Below are 25381 nucleotides of genomic sequence, written 5' to 3'. Positions count from 1 at the left end.
GGGCAGGAAAATAGGGAAAAGAATCTGCTTACCATGTATTCCTCTGGCTAGCATTGTTTGTCTGGTCAGCTTTAGCACATTATTTTATCTCCTGGTTAAGGGCTTTAAAAAAAACTTTATTTGGAGAGAGTAACAATGAAAGAGTTGCAAGCCGGTAAGAGCTGGGAACATTGTTAGCACCTGGTTAGAGCTGGAAAAAAACTTATTTGGAGCAAGTTAGAGCAATGAAGAAAACCCTGGAAACACTTAGGGCTTGGAAAAACATTCTTCACAGAGAGTAACAATGAAAGAACTTGCAAGCCAGTAAGAGCTAGGAACATTGTTAGCACCTGGTATGGTCTGGAAAGAAACTTATTCGGATCAAGTTAGAGCAATGAAAAAAACCCTGCAAAGTCTTAGGGCTTGGAAAACATTATTCACAGAGAATAACAATGAAAGAACCTGGAAGGCAAGAGCTTGGGAGATTGTTAGCACCTAGTTGTGGCTGGAAAAAAAGCTTCAAACCCCCCCCCCTACATTCAGAGTATAAGATGCACCTGAATTTTAAGCCTCTTTTAGGGAGGAAAAAGGTACATCTTATACTCCAAAAATATGGTAATCTTTCAAATATTTCATTTGTTGACCACTGTAGGAATATAAAAGGAGAATAAAATTTAGTTATCAATGCATCAGTCTAGAAAGTGGGAGCCAATCAGTTGTAGTCCACTTTAGGCATGAAAGCCAGCAAGGTGACTCTGGGCAAATGACTAGGAGACTATGAGTTTTAGTTCTGCCTTAGGCATGAAAGCCATCTGAGTGGCATTTGACCAGTCCTATCTCATTTCAACTCACCTCACCGGGTAGTTGTTGAGGGAAAACAGGAGGAACGAGGAGTATTAGGTCTAGAAAGCTTAGAACTACGTCGCCTAAAACACGATCTAAGTATTGCCCACAAGATCATATGCTGCAACGTTCTACCTGTCAATGACTACTTCAGCTTCAACCGCATCAACACAAGAGCACGCAACAGATTCAAACTTAATATTAACCGCTCCAAACTTGACTGTAAAAAATATGGCTGCAGCAACCGAGTTGTCGAAGCGTGGAACTCATTACCTGACTCAGTAGTGTCAACCCCTAACCCCCAACATTTTTCCCTTAGACTATCCACGATTGACCTCTCCAGGTTCCTAAGAGGTCAGTAAGGGGCGTGCATAAGTGCACCAGTGTGCCTTCCGTCCCCTGTCCAATTGTCTCTCCTTATCTCATTTATCTTTTCTTCCTTTCAAATATGTTCACCTATACTTTTATATCTTTTCTTCTATTCTTTTCTTTATTTATATTATTACATATCTGTTCCCTTCAATATGTATTATCTATTGGACAAAATAAATAAATAAATAAATAAACAAATAAACAAATATATATTTATTTATAAAGTAATAAAGCTGGGTTAAAAATATACATAGATAAATGAAACAAGCTTCTTCTTAATTCAGTGCAAACACAAATGCATCCTTATTGACTAAAACAGTCTTCTGCTGTGATCGATCAATTAAAAGTTCTAATGGATTAATCTACTAATTAAATCCTTTATGTTGGAAGACTTGAGATTTCCTGGAATGATTCCCCAGCCTTATTCAATAAAGTTCAACAGGCTTTGAATACGAGATAAATAATTATACTGTGAATTTTGTCCATGTAATTAACCCACAGTGCCATACTTCACGAGTGATCCTGCCATGCCACTGGCATGAAATTTAGTGCGGCATTTTAAAATGTTGCAACACATTTAGAAAAGAAAAAGCTCATGACCAAGTACTGAGAAGGCTAATAAAAACAGTGTCTGCATCAGGTTTCAAGGCTCAGTCAAAAAGGTAACTGGAGTATAATAAATACGTGTTCTGGCTATATGGCCTGTTGATGGCTGTACAAACACAAAGCAGATGCTTTACAGCCATAAAAGAGCCCATGTGACCTGCAAGCATGGAACAAAGCTGTTATCAGATAACCTCGTATAACTAGAAAAAGGGAAGAGAAAAAGCAGAAGACAGAGATCACATCTAGTCTCAGCAAGAGGCACAAAAACAAACTCTTTCGTTTTCTCAAAGACAAAGGAATTTGCCTGGATTATCTCTGCCCGAGAAGTTATCAATAATAACCAGCGTTCAAGGACAGTAAACAATAACCGTGAGAGTTAAGGAGTAGTCTGCAAGTAGTCTGGGAAGGCCGCTTGAGACCAAAAAAAACCCCCCAACACCCCCTAATACCTCCTTAATTTTATATTGTATTTCTTGAACTGGTGTATAAGCTGATCTAGTAACTCTTGTGAAATCATCAGCTTTAAATGGAGGTCAGCATTATGATTGCCTTCTTCTTTGAAATACAAAGAAAGAGTGAGAGTAAAAGAAAAATGAGATGAGCAAATTGTCCCTTCTTATATAGTTCTTTGGTTTTCAGTATCTGGTTTTCATATTTACGGGATCGTCTCCTGCCACATACCTCCCAGAGACCAATAAAATCCCACAGGGTTGGCGTTCTAAAAAAAGACTTCTGCACATGTACAGAAGCAAAAAACAAGATGGCTGCATTTATGGTGCTGCCAAGAGAACTGTCTTGTAGGCCTGGGTCAGTGCCAGTTCCAGCAACCCAGGCCACCAAGTTAATACATATTCTATAGAATCGTTCTGAACCAGTAGGAACCCACCTCTGCTTCCCATTGATTTTGCTTGTGGAGCGGTCACAAAAATTAGTCACGTGATCCCGGGACACTGCAGTGAATAAGTTGCCAAGCATCCAAATTTTTATCACATGACCATGGGGATGCTGCAACAATCCTAAGTGTGAAAAACTGTCACTTTTTTTAATGTCATCGTATGTCAAACAATTATGAAATGAATAGTTATAAGTTGAGGATTACATGTAGTCGGTTTAAATTTCTTTCTAAATTCTTTTATTTTCTTTTTGGCAACTACTGCATTCCTTCCCAAAGATCCCACAGAGTTGGCCTTCTCCGGGTCCTGTTGACTAAACAATGTCTTTTGGCGGGACCCAGGGGAAGAGCCTTCTCTGTGGCGGCACCGACTCTCTGGAACCAACTCCCCCCAGATATCAGAGTTGCCCCCACCCTCCTTGCCTTTCATAAGCTTCTTAAACCCCACCTCTGTCATCAGGCATGGGGGAATTGAGATATTCCCTTCCCCTTAGGCTTATAAAATTTATGCATGGTATGTCTGTATGTATGATTGGTTCCTGAAATTGGGGTTTTTAAAATTACTTTAAATATTAGATTTGTTTATATTGTCTTTTTACTGTTGTTAGCCGCCCCAAGTCTGCGGAGAGGGGCGGCATACAAATCAAATAAATAGATAGATAGATAGATAGATAGATAGATAGATAGATAGATAGATAGATAGATAGATAGATAAACAGATAAACAAATAAACAAATAAATAATCTCTGTGGTTCTCGACAGTTGCATATTAAAGCAGAATCACCACAGTCATATGACACCTACAATTCAAATTTCATTTTATTTATGTCTTTAGTCTGTTCTTCCGGTCTGATCTTATGATGGAAAACACCAAACAACTCTTGAAATTGTGGCAGTGTAAAAACGCAATCCATCAGGCAAGCAAGCAGTCGTTTTCCATAATTATCAGTCAGCATGGCCAGCTGTAGTAGCAAGAAAATGTCTTTAAGATGAAAAAGGATTAGGGTATATTTCCTTCAGGCCCGATATCATCATTCAACTCCATTAGATCTGAGCAGAGAAGGTCAAGGGTCAAGCTTCCAGGTTTACTCCCCATTGAGCAATTACAGATTCTGAGGCTTTCAACAGAAATTGCTCTCAAATATTTGTATTTCTCTCGACACCTTTTACATGTTGAAAGTGCCAAGGCAAGGCGTGGTGAGCTTTGCACTGACACGCACCCGGTTCTCCGGCATTGTCTAAGGCATTGTCTAAGTCGGCTGCCCAGACAGAGCGGTAACTTTCCAGCAAGTTTTCAGCAAAAAAAAAAAAAAGTACGGAAGACGTTTATTGTATAATGGAGGGGGATTTTTTTGGAAGCTGGCGTAACATTCTTGTGACTGAAGCACCCTCTTGAACTGTGCAAGTTGCAGTTTTGATGACTCAGCAGGGAGTTTCCTTAACGAGATATAGTCATGCCAATAAACAGGTTTGCCACTGTCTTGCGTGGGTGTGGCATTACAAAAGCTTTCCTTGGCTAGGGACAGGGTGGGGAACGTGGAGTTGCAAGGAAAGCAGTTTTCTATATTTCTCTTATTTAGTGGGATAGAGACTTGCTTGCATGTTTTCCAAAAACACCTTCTACCTTTGAAGGGCAAGCATTGAATTAGATCTCTTTTTAACAATGCCTGATTCACTGCTGGTGATACTAAACGAGGATGCAAATAGATTTTATGTGTATTTATCAGAAAATCATCTATATTTATTTCTGACTACCAGGAAGACAAGGAAGGAGGGAGGAACTGAAATTCTAGACAATGATTACCTTCTTTGTATTGGATGGCCAACTCTATGCATGTCTCCTATTTGAGTGTCTTTATAGACATGTTTGTTTATATAGTTTCTAGAAGCCATATTCTATAGAAGGAAGAGGAAGTAATACTTCCTCCTTGGGCCTGAAATTAGATACCATACATAGACACTATTTTCTTTCACACCAGCTAATGCTCTACATATGCTGTAGAAAGGTATATGCTGTTGCATACACGCAGTGAAGGACTACCAAAATCATTACTACCACACTATGGGCATGGCTAATGCATTTTCTTTCAACATCCTTCAGTGTAAAATGGGTGAGATGGGGTGGAGCTCCATTTTCGCTACACCACTGTATTCCCCCCCGTCCGGACAATTTCTTACCCCTGCATACAAGTAACTGAACTTCCTTTACTTCTTCTGAAAATAACTGATATGGAAGTCTGCAATCATTTTTTTTTAAAAAAAATCTTGCCTGGATTCCTCTGCCTATCTCTAGGGGAAATTTCCAGAGGGCCTCCAGAGCCCGGGGAGGCTATTTTCGCCCTCCCAGAATCTCGAGGGAAGCCTCTGGAGCCCAGGGAGGGCAAAAATGCACCTACACTATGGCACAGAAGACCAACTAGACCAGCGATGGCGAACCTGCGGCACAGGTGCCACAGGTGGCATGCAGAGCCATATCTGCTGGCACGTGAACCGTTTCCCTAGCTCAGCTCCAACGTGCATGTGTGTGATTTTTGGCTCAGACTGAGGTTCTGGGAGGGTGTTTTTAGCTTCCAGAGAGCCACCAAGGGGATGGTGGAGGGCATTTCTAGCCTCTCCTGGCTCCAGGGAAGCCTTTGGAGCCTGGATAGGGTGAAACACAAACCTACTGGGCCTACCAGAAGTTGGGAAACAGGCCATTTCCAACCTCCAGAGGGCCTCCAGGGGCCAGGGAAAGCTGTTTTTGCCCTCCCCAGGCATGGAATTATGGATGTGGGCACTCACACATGTACGATAGCACACGTGCATTCTCTTTTAGCACCTGAGGAAAGAAAGGTTCGCCATCACCGAACTAGACCATGCCCACTATAGTCACATCCAGGCGGGGGTTGCAGTTCCCGCTACTACCGGTGCGCTGTGCATGCAGCTTTGTGTCTCCAGCATGCGCGTACGGTCCAAGCAATATTTTTCTTCTGCGCATGCGCAGGAAGCAAAATCTCATGAGGGTGAAATTTCTGTGATTTGTTTTGTATGCATGCGCAGAAGCCAAAAGATCATTGAAATCTCACATCTGTGCACATCCCCTAATGAGATTTTGCTTTTTGGCCAAGCGCAGAAGAAAAATCTCGCTCAGATGTGTCCATGCAGACACCGGAGATGCAGCGCTGCACATGAAGTTTAATTTTCGCTACCGGTGCAATGGCATCAACCATACCAGTAGGAACCTGCTACTGGTGACGGCCACCTAGCAACTGGGCATAGAACCACTTGCTAAAAAATGTGAAGCCCAACCATGGATGCAAGTAGTGCTCTTTGATACAATTCCTGCAAAATTCTATATAGGTATTTGCAGCGTCAAGCAGGATCAGACATTATTTCTACTGATGCCCTGACAGAGGCATTATTTCAACGGAATAAGCCAGTGATGGCGAACTTATGGCATGGGTGCCACAGGTGGCATGCAGAACCATATCTATGAGTGTATGAATGGTTCTTTAAATTGGTTTTTTTAAGAATATTTTTAATATTAGATTTGTTTACATTGTCTTTTTATATTGTTGTTAGCCGCCCTGAGTCTTCGGAGAGGGGCGTCATATATATAAATAAATAAATAAGTAAATAAATAAATAAATAAATATCTGCTGACACATGAGTCATCATCCTAGCTCAGCTCCAACCTGCATGTGTATGCCGGCCAGCTGGTTTTTGGCTCACACAGAGGGTCTGAGAGGGCATTTTTGGCTTCCAGAGAGCCTTCGGGGTGATGGGGGAGGGCGTTTTTATCTTCCCCTGGCTGCCGGGAAGCCTTTTGAACCTGGGGAGGGTGAAACATGAACCTACTGGGCCCACCAGAAGTTCAGAAACAGTCCATTTCTAGCCTCCAGAGGATCTCTGGGGGAAGTTGTCTTTGCCATCCTCAGGCATTGAATTATGGGTGTGGGCATTCGTGCATGTGTGATAGCGCATGTGGATGCTCTTTTGGCACCTGAGGAAGAAAAGGTTCGCTATCACTGGAATAAGCAATGCCCTGGGCAATTCCTGGCTTCCTTTAGAAGGAAAGGTTTTAGTGTCATTTAGGCCAAGGCCAATAATATCCCAGTGTGAAAAACGGTCGCAGGTTTCTGCTTTCAGTGCCATTATAACTTAGAACGTCACTAAATAAACTCTTGTAAGTTGAGGATTATCTGTAGAGAGATTTCTGGAAAGTATCAACAACATAGAAAATGCATGCACCTATTTTTCTTAAGAGCATTTCTGACTTGGAAGTTGAATTTGAAGCCTGGCTCATTCACTGACATTTGGTCTTATGCTGTACATCAAGGCTCCTGAAGTTAGTAGTTGTGTTCCTAACCTTTCCTGAGCCTATCAATCAGGAAAGATGCTGAGTCAGATGAAAAGCAACTGGTTTTATTAACCTTTTTTCACCTTGGGAGTTCTGACACTGGAATAATAAAACAGCTCTGTGTGCATGCAGTGAAGTTATGCTTGCAAATATATATCCCTTGGTGAAAAAAATGTTTCTTAGGCAAGAATAACATAGAAACATAGAAGATTGACGGCAGAAAAAGACCTCATGGTCCATCTAGTCTGCCCTTATACAATTTCCTATATTTTATCTTAGGATGGATGGATGTTTATCCCAGGCATGTTGAACTTCAGTTATTGTGGGTTTACCAACCACGTCTGCTGGAGGTTTGTTCCAAGCATCTACTTTCAGTAAAATAATATTTTCTCATGTTGCTTCTGATTTTTCCAACTAACCTCAGATTGTGCCCCCTTGTTCTTGTGTTCACTTTCCTATTAAAAACACTTCTCTCCTGAACCTTATTTAACCCTTATATTTAAATAACTATAGGAAGAGTGGTCTAATCTCTGAATATCAAATATCTGTGGAAGCAGGTAGATGCAACTACTGTAAGACATAAACAACTGGTTAATTATGCAACTAACCATAATAATAGCAGCATTATTAATCAGGGTGGGTGGGCATGATTCCAAATCATTGTGATAAATCAAAGAGATTCATTCATCTCTTAATTTTTATCACCAAATCCTAAATCTTTTTTTCATTATGATCTATTAATACCTCTACAGCCTTCTACAAACCTAATGGACTCCAGGTATGCTTACAGGGTAAGCATACAATAGAAAAATAAGGGTTACTTGAAATTAAGTAATTACTTAAATAATAAAATTCAAGTGTTAATTTCCAAATATTGAAAATGGTGAACAAAAGTTGCTCAGTTTGGTGACACTGGCTATAATTAATCACCAAAAATTTTCTGGAAGAGTCCTGATTTCACCTGCTACCAGGAGGATGGAGCCCATCCTTGCTCAAGGACAAGCTATTCCAAAACTGAGGAGCTGCTACAGAGAATGCTGACATTCTGACCTCCCTCCAACAAAACTCATGGTAGATGAAAAGGCCCAAAACTATTTCACTTGTGACTCTTTAACAGCTTTCCTACTGCGTGATACACTGTAATGGTATCCCAAATGAGGTACCGTAATTCAATGGGTGTTTTTTTTAACAGAAAAGTCTCTTTTGGCATTTGAATTATTGTAAAATGAAAATGATTTTTAAAAAAAAATTAGCATAAAATTTATTAGGGCAGTTTTGAAAATAATGCAATCCCATGGGACATTGGTCTGGATGTTAGCAGCGTATCACTTATTAAGAAAAATCTGGCTTTTTAATCAGAAATTTATATGATGGTTTTTCTTCCATGTGCTTTAGACCTTCAGAGGAACAGTATCAATATTAATATAGTATTGGATTTAAAAAATATTTTAATTACAAAATATTTTAATGTAAACATGTAAGTTGTTAACATTCAAGCTCCGAGGTATTGAAAACCTTGTATTTAATGACTCTGTGAAAGTGTAACATGCAATTTTAAAAATTAAGGGTTTTTTTTTGTTTCAGTGGACCGTGTGATTACAATCTTTGCTATAAATCAGCCATCTGTACACATTGCAGATCTAACTGTAAATATGTAAGGTTTACTCACATTTGAATACTGAACTTGACATTCAAATTCATGGACACAGACGCGTATAAAAACTTCAGGGGAGTTGAGATTATTATGGTAAAAACCAACCCTTGCCTGCTTATGTTGCCAAAGCAGCCAGCATCCTGACTTGTCTTATAATTTTAGAGGACTCACGTGCTTTAAATTAAGACTCATTTTCTAAAACACCTTATTTTTGAAAGGCCCAGTGATTATTATTATGTCAATACAACACAGCAAACGAGATCACTATGCTGGATTTCGTATTTCATCACCAGTCGGGCGCTTATAATAATAATAATAATAATAATAATAATAATAATAATAATAATAATTATTATTATTATTTATTAGATTTGTATGCTGCCCCTCTCCGTAGACTCGGGGTGGCTCACAACAGTAATAACACAATGTATAACAAATCTAATAATTAAAAGTCACTAAAAAAACCTTTATTAAAAAGCAAAACATACACACAAACATACCATGCATAAACTGTATAGGCCCGGGGGAGATGTCTCAATTCCCCCATGCCTGGCGGCAGAGGTGGGTTTTAAGAAGTTTACGAAAGACAAGGAGGGTGGGAGCTGGTTCCAGAGGGTCGGGGCCGCCACAGAGAAGACTCTTCCCCTGGGTCCCGCCAGATGACATTGTTTAATCGACGGGACCTAACCGGTTGCTGGGATTCGTGCGGCAGAAGGAAGTCTCGGAGATATTCTGGCCCAATGCCATGAAGGGCTTTATAGTGATGATAAAATGGGGTCATTTTGGAAGCAGACTTTCTAAAACCAAAACTTTTCAAAATAGCAGCAATAGCATCACTAGTTCATTAAGAAGACAGAGATTTTGGGTCACCCATTGCAAGTAGCATACATGTCTTATGACTGGGTTGTAGAAGATAAAACAACTCTGCCTTTTGCTGCATAGAATATGCAAACCTTGAAAACGCAATGAGAGTAATTAAATATGTTGCATCATATCCAGATTTAATAAAATAATTATCTAGGCCTAAGAATCTTGTTTGGAGATGAGTTGGCAGTTACCTTCTCTTTGCATATGGATTTCTTCCTTAATTTCCTATTTTCTCTAATACTATTTTAATGGTGATTCATAAAATGGAAAAATGTGCTCAACTTGTTTGAAACTTGCAAGCCATGTTATGAGGCATTAGAAGTTATTAGTTCCCAAAGTGGCAAGTATGGTTAGAGAAAATCAGGAAATAGGGAATATACATGCAGAAAGAGATAAAATGACAAGCCCATGACAGTTTCCTGAGCACCAAGCCAGCAGTATTTACATAAAATATTAAGGCATATTTTAACGATTTGTGGGAAATGTCATGCTGGCTTGCTTCATACATAAAACTAATCCATAATTGATGGATTTGCACATGATGTACAGCACAGGTGGTCGCTACTGAAAACTGAAGATAAATAGAGAATAATTCTGCACTTCCCCAAAAAAAAAATTTGTACAATGTTACATATTTCCTTTAGAGAAGGAAAAACTAAAAAGCATATAGACTGTGTGATGAGTAACAAATAAGGATTTATTATGAAAAAAGGAGAAATACTGTGAAAGAAGGGGATCGGAGTTCAAATGTTTTCTTTGGCTTGCAATATCATTTTAAAAATTATTTTTTAAAAAATGAAGCATGACAGTGAATTTGAGCAAACCTCAAATTTAATGTACAAATACATAAAAACCCCATTCCAAAACTTCCATCCAGCCAATGTTTTGGAATGATTATTATATACATATATGGCAGTGTTCTGCAATAACTATACCATTAAGCTTTATGAAAGCTGCCCATCAGTCTAATTTGTTATGTATTTACAACACTGAAAGGTTTTTTTAAAAAGTCCCCCCTCCCCCAACAACCCAGGTTTCACTTGTTTTTATACAAAAAATTCCCAAACTTTTGCATAATTCCTCGAAATTTGTTTTCATTTGGATGCAATGGGTGGTATAAACCAGGATTGTAAGTAAGCACCTGATTGCTCCTTCCATAATTATTATGGGTGGTCTTGCTATTTCCCTCTGGCAAATGGCCGCTGGCTTTGGTTGTGTTGGCCATTGGCTGAGTCGAGTTTTCCAGTTTGCAGAATGGTTCAAAGCGACTGTAAACCCGCCTTTCAGTGAAGCGAGGCCTTATGAGCTCCTCGTGAGGCTTTGGGCTAGGCAGGCGAGAGCTTTGGCCACCCATCCTTTGCGGAGGGATTGCTTGAGGAGCAGGCTGGGCTACTCTCTCACGGATTGCATTGGAACGCAACTCTCTGATATCTTGGTACTGAATTTGTTCTGTGTTAAACCTGGGGGCTGATGGGTCACCAGGAGGTACTTCTAATAGGACATTATCTAAGGGTTTCACGGTAGGCCCTCTTTTAGCATTTTCATCGGAGGGAGCTTTTGGAGTTCTGGGAGACTTTGGGGGCTTGGGAGACTTTGGAGGCTTAGGAGATTTGGGTGACTTAGGCCTGATGGCAATATCTTCTTTACTCTTATGTAGGCTCCCTTGTGAATTTGATGAGGAGGTTCTTTTCCTTCTTGGAGAACAATCCGTCTTCGTTTCAGAGGTTTTGGGCTTTTGATTTTCATCATATTCTGATGTCAAAGTGTCAGAACTGCTACACATTCTATAAAAAGCAGGAGTTTTGTTTTTGGACAAGGTTTCCTTCTTTTCTGGTGTAAGGTTCAACAAAGACCTGAGTTTCTGTGATCCCTTTTTCAGGAAATTTGGGGAATTCTTACTTTCTTTCTTTGATGAGGCATCTTTATTAGGCTCTTCTAGTGCAGCTAGAGAAACAGCCTTGGCAGTAGGTGATTCTTTTGGTTCGACTTCGTGGTTTTTATCTGACACATGATTTGTCATACTGTGCAAGCTTTTCGAGTTTTTACCGCTATCTTCTAGAGGTGGCTTTTGATGCTTAAATCTATTCCTATTTAGTGTACTATAAATATAACTGGATGCCTCTTTGCTGTCACCATGATCCATAATAGACTTTGAATGATCAAACATAGGAAAACTTCGCCTTTTCAATATATTTTCATTTTGATCATTCTTTCGAAGTTCACCTGGCTTGCTCCTGTTTAGAGATGAATAAGTATAAAGTGGTTTATCATTAGCAACAGGTAATGCTGCACTTGGCTTTATATCTTCTGAAATCTGCAAGGTATGATTTTTTACTATGTCAGGCTCCAGTGGGATGTTAGGGCTTGGTTCGGCCTTAGTGTCATCAGTTTCATCTTTCTGTTTATGGACATGATTGGGGGTTGCTTTAGGGGTTTCACTGCCCTCTGAACCAATGATCGTTGAATTGGAAGAACTTGTACAGCTGTTTACTTCTTTCTGTTCTGGCAACGTGGGCTTGAAAGCAAACGAAGAGCGAAGCCGAGAATGGGCATAAAGAGCATGGGCTTTGATATTATCTGCTGCATCGTAACTCTCAGCCCTATCTCCTAAGCCTGAACCATTTGAATCTGCCGGGAAATCTGACTGATCGTTTAAATACGATTCAATGCGCCAGTTGCGTAGAAAAGATTTTGTGGTGCGTTCAAGGGTTGGCATTCTCTGCTGGAGAAAACGGATATGGTTGTCAGTGCCGTTGAAAGATCTGCGTACAATTGAGTTCCTGTCTGCAGTATTGAGCTTTGGTGGTGGAAATCGGTCAGCTAAGCTCTGTTGAGGCACCTTGTGATTGGTATGGCTCCCATGCAATGAAGATACAATACTGAGACTATCGGAGGGTACTTTCCAAAGGTTTGATGGATTATTTACTCGATTAGTTGTTCTATTGAGCATCAAATAAGGAGTCCTTTCTGGCTTCTCCCCTGCATAACTGTGCCTTTTCCAATGTTCATTTAAATCATTAGGCTGATATTGCTGTATTCTGTTCTGCATATGGAAACCTGGAGCAAATTGGGGTTTCTGAAGTAGGTGATGTCTAGGGTTGAACTGGTCGTTTTCATTTATTCCATATCTAGCAGTGCCCCGTGTCTTCAGAATGGTGGGATCTAAATTATGGATTTTGTCTTGCCACCCGGAAAGGTTACGCTGACTGGAAATGGAAGCTAAAGAAGAACGTGAGTGCTGATAGGCTTCATTTTCCCAGAGTGCTCGGCAGCTATTGATCCTAACTAATTCTGGAGCAAATGAACTGGGAACAGAAGAACGGGCGTATAGTGTCCTAAATTCTTCATCAAATGATTCAACAAGCTGTCCTGTGATTATCTGGACCATACTGAGGTTGGCTTTTTCAAATGACCACATAAAGCTGAAAGTTAAAAAAAGAGAGAGAGAAGATTATTAACCATTTAAATCAGGGATAGACAAAATGTGATATATTTGAGACAGAGTTTTGTTCTGTAATTACTACAATCAGAAATCAACATCTCCAAAGGAAAAGAGGGTTTTTAAATATTTTAAACTACAATTTAGATTTGTGATGAATTGTTTTATTTTGCTGTGAGCCGCCCTGAGCCTGCGGAGAGGGGCGGCATACAAATCTAAATAATAAATAAATAAATAAATAAATAAAAATATGAAAGGACCCAAAACGGCACTCTGAAAATCTCCCTGAGAAAAAGATATTCCTGATAAAACAGAGACTAAAGTATACTGTATTTTTCGGAGTATAAGATGCACCGTTTCCCCCCAAAAAAGAAGTTGAAAACTTGGGTGCATCTTAAACACTGAATGTAGCCCCACCCAGCCAGCCACACCCACTCCTTGTCCTCTGCTTCCCAGCAATTTACCTCATTGCAGCAAACAGAACAGAGACTGTCAAGCCAAGCAACTCACTATCAGCTTCCCACTCTCAGCTGACTGAGGCTGCAAGGCAAGCCACTGTGCTAAAATGAAAGTGAAACTAAAGTTCAGCTTTAGCTGCAAGGAGGCAAGAGGTAGATTTGATTTTCTTGTGCTAATCAGGTGCTAAATCTGGATGCAAGGGGTTAAGTAATAATGATAAATGTCTATAAAATGTTCAAATTATTAGATTTATTTTTAAAGACTGCTTTATTATTGTTCTACACAATAATACACAAAATGAAGAAGCTTTTTTAAAATAAATGCTTGATCTGAAGAGGTGTAGTGCTATTGTATCTTCTTTTAAATAATAGAGAATAATGTATACTTCTAGAAAGCTACACCAGTTTTAAAGATCTGTACAAGTATAATCTGAAATGTAGCAGTGTCCTGTTTAATATTAAGATAGGGCAGCTGAGTTAAATCCTAACTTAGGCTTGTTTGGAGTAGATCTATTTAAATCATTGAGAGGAGTTAGTGTGACTACATTTAAGAAAAGTTTCTTAAGTTCTTAAGTTGATATACTGGCATTATTGTACCGTACATTTCTCCAATTTCTATGGGTCAGGAACACATGCACAGAAATACACAGTAAACAGTGTATATCATCGGTGTTGTTTGCTGTGTGGCAAATTGCTAAGAGGCAGAGGGCCCTTTTCCTTGTTTTCCTCCCCTAAAATTAACATGTGTCTTATATTCCAGTGCTTCTTAACTCTGAAAAAATACAGTAGTTCAGATGTTAACATGAAAAAAATTGTGTCGATAAAAATATGGAATGTACAATAGATATAATGATCATTCAGAGATAATGTTTTTCAAGTACTCTAAAGAACTATCAGGAGTAATAGGATAGATAATTATAGTTATCATCAAAATGTCGATTATATTTCCCAAAAGGAAGCTCTATTATTTGTAAAACATTGGCATTTTGTTAGGTTATATCTAAGCAAATGGAACCTGTTCTGCAATTAATTTGCCTGCATTATTTAACAAGTGTATAAATTGCTCCAACATTACTTCTATAATTTAGTTGTGAGACAGAATTCTAAAAATAGTGGTTTTAGCCTAACTACTTAATATACTTAGCACTGCAAACAAAAAAAATGTCATTTTTTCATAATCCAGCTCTGATGCATCAATTAGGCAATATGCACTCAGTATGATTTGCATGGAAGCCTAACAACAGCATCTCTTTATTACTGATTGAAACTGTCAAATTCTACACAAGCCTAAAAGGGGGGGGGGGGGCTCTTGTATTAGAAGTTCACACCTTAAATAATGCCTGAAAAAGACATTTTAGCTATTTTAACAGCTTGAAAACTGAAGCACTATTTGCAAATCAGTTTTTGAAGTTTGCCCAGACTTAATACTCTGTGGAAAAAACTTGAAGAAATCTTGTTCACTTTCTCTTCTCTGGAACAGTATGAAGAGGTCATAAAAGTCAAGATGCGAGTCATAACAAGAGAAACTGAAGCCCTATCATTTTGTACATGTGTGCCACATAAATACAGGAAGGACAAGATTTTGACCACGTTTGTGACAGCTATATTGGCTTTTAAATTCCCCCACAGATGCCACTGTGTCTCCACCATACAGAAATGTTTCAAAAGCAGCAGCAAATTAAGAATAACAGATCTGAATAATGTGATGTATTAATTTTGTTTGTTTGCCTGATTGATTCATATGGACTCTGGATAGTTAACAACATATGTATTGTGGTTAGCTCTGGCCCTGCTCCTGCCCCAAGGACTGTGGATGTGGGGGAGACATCCACATGCTGCAGGCCTGTTTTGCCCCCGGTGGAATCTCCTGATGAAGGCTCCTCTGACCAAGAAGACATGAGTGACAGAGAGGAGGAGAGTGTGGCAGACAGCTCAGAAGGAGATAAATTATCTAGCTCCTCCTTGGATTCAGAACAAGGGTTAATGATTCAGCCATGCATGAGGAGAGCGATGCATAGGCAACAACAACTGAGAGATTATTATCAAAGAAAATGAGGCCACCTGTGGTTGGGTGGGGCTGTAGTAATAAGTGAGGCTGCTATAAATAGCAGCCTGTGGGTTTGGCCATTGTGGAGGATTATCTGATCCTTGTGTTTCGTAACTGCTTTACTGACTTTGACTTTTTGTGTGCTGATTTTCCCCCGCTTTGAAACTAAACCAGAGCAAAGTGTGTGTCACTTTGTGAAAGAAGAAAGACTTTGAATTGCCTCACAGCTGCTAGATAAGTATCTCAGAACTGATAAGGGACTTGTACAAATTACCAGTTTGTTTGGAGATGAGTGCTCTTTGCTATACCAAAAGAGGGCTTGGTTTAAGTGAATTTTCATTATAAAGAACATTGTTTTCAATTTTCAAACGTGTGTGTGTCTGAAATTTGTACCTGTGAATTTTTGGGAGGATTCTACCAGAGAGCCCAACAGAACAATATGAAACTATGCTAAGAGCATAAAAGCTAAAATATAAGTAATGACCACCAAGGTAAAATAAAATCTATAACAAATCAAACAACAACCTCACCCTAAGGAACACATCAAGGTATTCAGTGTTGATACAGATCTAAACTTGGGGTATAATATTGATATAATGCATAATTATATGACATTGTTTTAATTGTTCCAATTTACATAAAGTATTATAAAAGGATACTTGTATGGTATTACAAAGTTAACAAATTCCTTTGAGCTGCATTATGGAATGTATGTTTGCCCTTGAGCTAAGGGCAATGGAAAGGATATAAAAGCAGCTTTGAAATATTTGGCATAAATATTACATATAAAATTAAAATGTGTTCGGTTTCAGTATGTGGGACATGGGACAATGGAATTAAATAACAGAAAGGGCTATTTTTTTTTACTATTTTTCTTTGTATCTTTTTTATTCCTTTTTCTCATTAGACTAGGATCCTGGGGGGGGGGGCAGTTTTTATTTTGATTAATTTTATTTTGCAATATTCTCGGAATCACTCTAAAGACCAGACTGTAACATTCCCACCCTTGCTGGGTGATTTTGAGTCTGTCCTTTCTCTCAGCAGAAAAAATACAGTATTTTCATTTATGCCTAAAATAAATAAGAGTATCAATTCTTACCTGTAGGTACCATACATAACTTTCTTACAGTCAACAAGAAGAAACTTTTGCTCCATTTTTCCATGAAATTTTGCTCCTGACTTGGAGAAATAATCTTGCCCTTTTACAGTACGTACTCTCATGTTCTGCAAAACAAGGCAAAACACAACATAAAAAACTAGAATGTTGTATTACTGAAGCTGCATCTCAAGTGTGTTTACTTACCCAGAGGCTTAATACTAAGAAGGTTTGCATAAAATTGCATTCTAAGAGTACATTATACACCACTCATTTAGTCATGTATTTTCTTTCCCTGAAACATCTTTAAATGAATTCAGTAAAACGTATCGCCTGGTGAATGAGTTTAGGAATACAGATTATTTTAAGTTCTTTTATTACATGCACAAATTATTTCAATATTCTTTTAGCCAGCGGTATGTGCAGGCAGAAAACGGCTTCCGCAAATAATCTTTCAGACATATGTGAGACATCTAGCAGTCACAGCATTACATAATAATGATGGTAACATAGATCAAATAGGTCCCAAACGTGGCAAAAATTATGGAGAGGGCAAAATGCCACCTTCTTCAAAGCAGGTGGGACATCCCTTCATTAAATGAAGCATTCACCACCACATTCATCTGCCTACATGTCATCCTCTCTAGAGCAGTGATGGCAAACCTTTTTTTGCTCAGGTGCCAAAAGGGTACACATGCACACATGACAGTGTACACATAAGTTCCCACACCCTTAATGCAACGCCCTCCCCCACGCATGTATGCACAATGTTGTTTATGTTTATTAGATTTGTATGCCGCCCCTCTCCGCAGACTCGGGCGGCTCACAACACAATAAAAACAGTTTATAACAAATCTAATAATTTACAATTTAAGATTATTTTTTTTTAAACCCATTATTAAGCAGACATACATGCAAGCATATCATACATAAATTGTATAGGCCCAGGGGAGATATTTCAGTTCCCCCATGCCTGACGACAAAGGTGGGTTTTAAGGAGTTTACGAAAGGCAAGGAGGGTTGGGGCAGGTCTAATCTTTGGGGGGAGCTGGTTCCAGAGAGTCGGGGCCACCACAGAGAAGGCTCTTCCCCTGGGGCCTGCCAACCGACATTGTTTAGTTGACGGGACCCGGAGAAGGCCCACTCTGTGGGACCTAATCGGTCGCTGGGATTCGTGCGGCAGGAGGCGGTCTCGGAGATATTCTGGCCCAATGCCATGAAGGGCTTTAAAGGTCATAACCAACACTTTGAATTGTGACCGGAAATTGATCGGCAACCAATGCAGACTGCGGAGTGTTGGAGTAACATGGGCATACCTAGGGAAGCCCATGACTGCTCTCGCAGCTGCATTCTGCATGATCTGGAGTTTGCGAACACTGTTCAAAGGTAGCCCCATGTAGAGAGCATTACAGTAGTTACAATGCCCCCTTCTTTCCCCTCACCCCACATGTACGCAGGCCTCACTGAATCTTCGGATTTCTGGTAGGTCTGCTGAGCTGTTTTTCAGCCTCCCCAGCCTTCAGGAAAGCCTCCAGAGCCTGTGGATGGGGAAAAATGGGCCCAATGGGCATACCAGAAGTTCATTTCTGAACTTCTGGTGGGCCCATTGGGGAGGGCCCTTTTTTGCCCTCCCCAGAGGCTTTCAGGAGGCTTTCCTAAACCCTGGGGAGGCAAAAACAGCTTCCTCCCAGCCTCCGAAGACCAAAAATCAGCTGGCCAGCACACACATACATAGTGGAGCTGACATAAGACAACAACTTGCATGCCTTCAGATATGGATTTGTGTGCCACCTATGGCACGCATGCCATAGGTTGACCATCATGGATCTAGAAAAACAAAGATCTAGAACAGAGGTGGCAGAACTCTGAGACACCACATTCTCTATCTCAAGAACTGACAAGCTTGAGCTCTTCCCAGCTAACCAAGCAAGTTCATATCTCAGACAACTCCAGTGGATCTGAACAGCCAGAATCCAACTCTGAGTGACTTTATCCAACAGTTTAATTCTCATTGTGATATTGCAAAGGTTACCCTGGCTCCTCCTCTACCTAAAAAGGATCAACTTGCCTTAAATAACATGTTATAAGCCGCCCTGAGTCTAGGAGAAGGGCAGCATAAAAATTGAATAAATAAATAAATAAATAATAAATAAATAAAGAAGGCTACCAGTCAATGATCTGCAGATGCAATGAGAATGGAAATATAAATACTGCTTTTAATGTCACAATGTACTCCTTAATAAAGGCTCCCATGTGTTTTGGGTTGAATTTACTCTTTGTTTTCCTCCAGGGACAAAACTGACACACAATAGAGTATAAACAATGGGAAAACCCATAGTAGAAGAAGAATTTATATCTCAGTATATGATGGACTTAAAGAAAGTTGCATAATCTGATAGGTTTGTTCATCTATCATTCTCACTTGTTTGACTACTCATCACAGAAGGAATACTCCAAAGTAGAATATAAATTATGTTCTGTATATCATTTTTTAATCATTTTCTTACCATATTTTGGGAGGGAAAAAACAATTGAGACCACTACACATTTAATGTGTAACATGAACTGGAATATTTCCTTTTGGAATGTTTTGCAGATTCTGCTATTAAATACTTTAATTATATAACACAGGATATATGTTATCAACTCTAGGTTGGTATAAAATAATGAGCTGTAACTGAAAGTGCAAAATATTAACATTGCTACCCTACATAACCTCACTGACTTCAATAGAATGTACTTTTGAAATTATTGTTATAGCTACTAACAGTAATAATAGCAGCAGTATTATTACAGTACACAGTATTATTCTTCCTTCCTAGTGGTATATAGGATCAGAATCTGTAATCTTGTCACTGAGAAAAATGCTGGAAATTAATAATGGCACACAGTTTCCAGTAGTAATTATCTCATCAATACAATCTATAATGTAACAAAACATCTCATGTATTTGAAACTTCATTATCTCTGTATGAAGTATTCATTATTAAGCAACTAGTGCACAGTTAAAGCTACCATGTTACTACTTGCCTAAATATTTGAACTATCAGGTTCATCAGCTTAATTGGAAAACATTTTGCGAATGAAATGTTTTAGCAATTTTTTTGAGAAAGAAAACCACATTGAAGCATCCTCTCCAGAAGTCGTGGTCCCATGGTAGCTATTAACAAGCCTTGTTTCACTTATGTCCACCACTCCCATCTACTTGTTGCATGGCTTATATTTTTCACTGTTTTTTTAATGCATAGCAGATCTTAATTTGTATCTTAAGGTGAGAAAAGAAAGGTTTGCAAATTTTTTTCTGTAAGCGAACATTCATCCAAAATTTTAGGCTGTCCTAAAGTGTGTAGGAATGAACAGAGTGTCCATCCACGTTGCCTTTAATTAACAAGTATGTGGTATCATGGAAGGATGCCATGCCCTCACTGGGCCCCTCTTATAAAACAGCCTCTTAAAGTGATAACAGTTAAATAACCCTGCTGACTTATTCTCATCACATCATCATTTCAGTATTGCAACATTACAGCAGCTGTTCAGTTCTTAAATCATAACCTTAACAGAAATATTTACTGGTTTAGAAAAAACAAAACAAGTGAAACTACTTCATAAGTGTTTTGAGCTGGAGTTTGCAATTACAGTATAAGCATGAAATATGCATCTTTAACATTCTAATAAGCTGTACATTATAAAGCAAGAGAATGTAAACTTTTCATTCATTTGTTTGAATTCCCAATATATTAAACATTGCATTTCTAGACTTACCCTGAGCCTTTGGACTTGGCAACCTTGTTTCTCTGTCATCTTAAGAAAATGGCTGAAGTTTGATTCGTCTAGCAGAAGATAGACTGAAATTCCTCTGGTGGATGCTTCTACAATTTCTTTGAAAATATCTATATCTGTAAATATGTCCATAACTATGGCAATAACCTAGATGAGGGAAGAAAGATAAAATGTTACCATTTTATATGTTAACCATAACTAATCATTAAAATATTACAGCTTCTCGTAATACACAATTCAGATACTGCACTAATGGTGGGTTGCTACAGTTTCGCCCCGAAGCTCCATTCCAATAGCAGCTGCCAGATTGCGCAATTTGCACGTGACTGCTCAGGTGCTGTCTTTGTCGTTCCGGCAGGCAGCGCCATCTCTTTTTTTGAATTTTTGGGCCTCTTTTGCTTCCTGCACATGCGCAGAAGCAAAATCTTGCAAAGGGACGCTCGCGCATAAGAGAGATTTCAGCTTGATTGTGATTCTGTTTCTAATGTATATAGGATGATACTATTTATTAATATGAGTCCTTACATATATACTTGTAAATAATCTTTAGGCACTTCAAGCAAAAATAAGCCACAAACCACAATAAAATTTAAGTTTCATTTAAATCAGAGAGCATAATAAAATAACCTATTTTATTTTTAGCCAAAAGGTCCAAAAGTATAAACATAATTTAAACTTGTGGATAAAACACTGTTTATCAAGTTAAATATTTTACAGATTATATAACAGACTTAAACCTGAGCTCATTGATTTGTTACTAAAAGCCTTGTTTTATGGTTAAAATCTGGTTGTTGCCACCATAATCTTAGAATTTCTATATGCAAGAACATTTTTATATATCCAAAACATCCTCTCCTAGTTTAGATTTTAAAATAAGCCACACAACATTTTGCTGAAGAATCTTGTAAAATTCACAATACAATCCACTGATCCAATTCAAAATATTATCCACTGTTTCAGGATCATACCATTATGGGGATAAAATCTTTGAGAATTAGAATTCTTTTGATATCCATATTTGATGGTGGCACATTTAATCTGGTTTTGAAAAAGCTATTCTGTATTTACTTAAATATAAGCTATTCAAATATTTAGGGTATTGAAAAACATATCTATGATTACTACCAAATGTTGCAGGTGAACACAATATTTTGACATTGTCTATTAATTCCTGTACTGAATTATCCCATAGTCTTTGTCTGATACTATGAGTTGCTAATGACATACTCCTGGAGACTAAATAATAAGGAACAATGCCAATCTGACTAATCGTTTGTCACCTGCTTACACCAAAGGATTCATGTGGGATTTCTTGAAGCAATATTTCCTTGTTCTTAGAAACATATTACTTGTAATCAAAATTTAACAATGCTTAACCAAACCTTTGTTATCAAATGGCACTGCCCAGTTTCCATGAGATTAACAAAATTTGTATCACAGCTTGGGTCACTTTAAAAATACAGTAATACCTCGTCTTACAAACTTAATTGGTTCCCGGAGGCGGTTCATAAGGCGAAAAGTTCGTAAGAGGAAACAATGTAAAATCAATTAATGCGTGCAAGAAAAAAACCTGCAAAAACGCTGCTGCCCGGCTGTCACCTTTTGAAACAGCCGGGCGCTTCTCAGCGTTCTCCCGAATGCCGAACCCAGAAGTATGGCAAAAGTTCGGGTTCGGGTGGCCGCCGAGAAGCCCCACTGTCCGGCTGTCGCCTTTTGAAACAGCCGGGGGGCTTCTCGGCGGCCACCCGAACCCAAACGCCAAACCCAAACTTTTGCCAAACTTCTGGGTTCGGCCTTCAAGAGGCCACCGAGAAGCCCCGCTGCCCGGCTGTCGCCTTTTGAAACAGCCGTGGGACTTCTTGCCGTTCTCCCAAACGCCCGAACCCTGAAGTTTGGCAAAAGTTCGGGTTCGGCGTTCGGGTTTGGGAGGACACCGAGAAGCCCCGCCGCCCGGCTGTCAGCTTTGCAAAAGAACCGCGGAGCTGTTGGCCAGTCGGGAGGCTCAAACGGAGGTGGGGAATCCTTCCTGGAGTCCACATTTTGGCCGGCCAGGAAGGACGTCTCTGTGAGGTCACAGCTCCGCCCATGGAATTCCCTATTGGGATTCCCCACCTCCATTTGAGCCTCCTGACCGGTCGACAGTTCCACGGCTCTTTTGCAAAGCTGACAGCCTGGCAGCGGGGCTTCTCGGTGGTCTCCCAAATGCCGAACCCGGAAGTTTGGCAAAAGTTCGGGTTTGGCGTTTGGGTTCGGGAGGACGCCAAGAAGCCCCGCCGCCTTTTGAAACTTCCAGGTTCAGTATTCGGGTGGTGGGTTCATAAGGCGGAAAAAGTTTGTAAAAAGAGGCAAAAAAATTCCGAACCCCGGGTTAGTATCTCGGAAAGTTCGTATGGCGAGGGGTTCGTATCACGAGGTACTACTTTACCTGTAAAAATTCAACTGGAGCTGCACTATGGTATTAGTAAATGTGATCCAAACAGGAATTCCATATAAAATTTGAGATGTAATTCTGGCATTAAAAATGTTTATTGCTGCAGGAACAATTTCTGGAACAAGACCATCATTGTAGATTTTGCTTTTCAAAAGTTTTGCCTTACAGTGATATTGCCAAGTTAGGGCAAGGTTAAATTAAATGCCAAAAAAGTAAAATTCTCTACTTGTGTTATTATATGATCTTGAATTTTCCAAATAAACTTCTTTATTTTGTTTTCCAAAAATGAAAATCTTAGTTTTATCATAGTTAATTTGTCATAGATTTTCTTGGCAATACAATATTTCAGGTCCAATTTAATGGGTGAAAGAAGAACATCATCAGTATTGGGTTGCTACTGGTACGGATGAGGATAGCACAACGGTAGCAAAAGTTGTGTATGACTGATATGAAAGTATGATTTCTAAATTCTTGCATAAGATCAAGTGTATTTTTTTAAAACGCTGAGGATTAATTCTTTCGAGCACTTGGCTTTATCATTAGCATCTGTACATGTACATGGCTTGCAGTATAAACTAGCCAGCTGACAAGGACAAGCATTACAAGATTGCTTTGAATGTACAAATTAGGGCATGTTTAAAGAAGTGGCAACAGATAACCAACATACAGTCCTTGAGTCCTCAGAGATGGGTGGCATATAAATCCAATTTACTATAATTGTTCATTTCAAAGTATCAGAAGGCTCTTTAGATTAACAAATTAAGGTAACATAGAAACATAGAAGATTGACAGCAGAAAGAGACCTTATATTATTTCCTGTATTTCATCTTAGGATAGATATATGTTTATCCCAGGCATGTTTAAATTCAGTTACTGGATTTACCAACCACATCTGCTAGACATTTGTTACAAGCATCTACCACTCTTTCCCCCAACTAACCACAGATTGTTCCCCCTTGTTCTTGTGTTCATTTTTCTATTAAAAACACTTCCCTCCTGAGCCTTATTTAACCCTTTAATGTATTTAAATGTTTCAATCAAGTCCCCCCTTTCCCTTCTGTCCTCCAGACCAGTGTTTTTCAACCAGTGTGCCGCAGCACACTAGTGTGCCGCAGCACACTAGTGTGCCACGAGACATGGTCAAGTGTGCCGTGGGGAAATTAAACATGGGTCCCCAAACTACGGCCAGTGTGCTGGATACGGCACGCAGTTGCCATTTATCTGGCCAGCCGCCAGCCCGCCTCCATCCGAACATAAATATTCCCCTCACAATCCCTCCAGCTAGAGTGGAGGCACAGGGAACGCTCACTGACCAATCACCTTCTAGGATCCATCCCGACCACTAGCGATGAACCAATAGCAGGCCGACTCTCATCCACACCCAGGAAGATCCCCGCTCGGGCTGCTGCACACTTGTCATTGTGTGGCCGCGGCGAGTAGTTGAAGCTGCTACTCCTCCCCCTGGTCCCGATTTCTAACCCTGGTCAGGACTGGAAGTAAATGTTGCCGCCACTAGATGTTCATCGAAACAGGCCTAGGTTTCACAATAAGTGGAGTATAAATACATTTAGAAACTATATTATTAACTATATGTATAATATGTACTGTGGTAGAGTGTCATTTTGTGTCATTTTGGTTGGTGGTGTGCCCCAGGATTTTGTAAAGGTAAAAAATGTGCAGCGAGTCAAAAAAGGTTGAAAAGCACTGCTCCAGACTATACAGATTGAGTTCATTAAGTCTTTCTTGATAGGTTTTATGCTAAGACCTTCCACCATTTTTGTAGCCCGTCTTTGGACTATTTTGATGATGTCATGTAATTCCATGATTTTTGTTATGAGGCTGGTAGGAGTAACTGAATGAGGCCTTTTATGAAAGCAGAAAATTGCTACAAAAATAGCATTATTTTAAATTATGGAAACATTGAATGATAGGATTCTGGAAATCTTCTATTTCAGCTTCATATATACTAGAGAAATCATGGATCACAGTTTCCCAGACCAATAGTTATCAAATCTCTGTCAACAATAGTCTACCATTTCCTGAAGAAGTCTGTTCTACTGTAGAAAAGCAATTTACGTGGTATGTTTATTGTAGTGGAAGATTTTAATCAAGTTGATTTGAAAGCTACTCTCCCCCATTTCCATCAATATGTGGAGTTTGTAATCCCTAGAGTGGGGAATACATTGGATCTTGCTTATTCTTACATAAAAAATGCATTCAAAGCTTTCTCCCCACCCCATCCTCACCTGAACTCTCCTGACCATTTCTTAATGCTGCTTATTTAGCAAATAAGCCTTTAGTATTCAGAGAGAAACCAACAGTGAAGGTGGTAAGGGTTTGGAGGGAGGGAGCTACAAGATTGCTTTGAATGTACAAATTAGGGCATGTTTAAAGAAGCGGCAACAGATAACCAACATACAGTCCTTGAGTCCTCAGAGAGGGACAGCATATAAATCCAATTTATTTATTTGATTTTTATGCCGCCGTTCTCCTTAGACTCAGGGTGACTTACAACATGTTAGCAATAGCACTTTTTTAACAGAGCCAGCATATAGCCCCCACAATCCGGGTCCTCATT

The 25381-nt window shown here is 39.4% G+C and overlaps 1 protein-coding gene across 1 annotated transcript in view; it reads right to left on the bottom strand.

Annotated features, from left to right (window-relative positions):
• Nucleotides 1–10365: 10365 nt before the first annotated feature.
• Nucleotides 10366–25381, bottom strand: part of FAM83B (family with sequence similarity 83 member B) — a 47618-nt gene continuing 32602 nt past the window's right edge. The window contains exons 3-5 of the mRNA XM_070733009.1: nucleotides 20355–20519; nucleotides 16596–16720; nucleotides 10366–12974 (exon numbers count right to left, since the gene is read on the bottom strand). Coding sequence (XP_070589110.1) covers nucleotides 10589–12974; nucleotides 16596–16720; nucleotides 20355–20519 — 2676 coding nt within the window. The 3' untranslated portion in view covers nucleotides 10366–10588. The remainder of the gene's footprint in view (nucleotides 12975–16595; nucleotides 16721–20354; nucleotides 20520–25381) is intronic.

The sequence above is a fragment of the Erythrolamprus reginae genome, chromosome 1 (genome assembly GCF_031021105.1).
Source record: "Erythrolamprus reginae isolate rEryReg1 chromosome 1, rEryReg1.hap1, whole genome shotgun sequence".
Classification (NCBI taxonomy): domain Eukaryota; kingdom Metazoa; phylum Chordata; class Lepidosauria; order Squamata; family Dipsadidae; genus Erythrolamprus; species Erythrolamprus reginae.
This window is presented reverse-complemented; position numbering and strand designations above follow the sequence as displayed.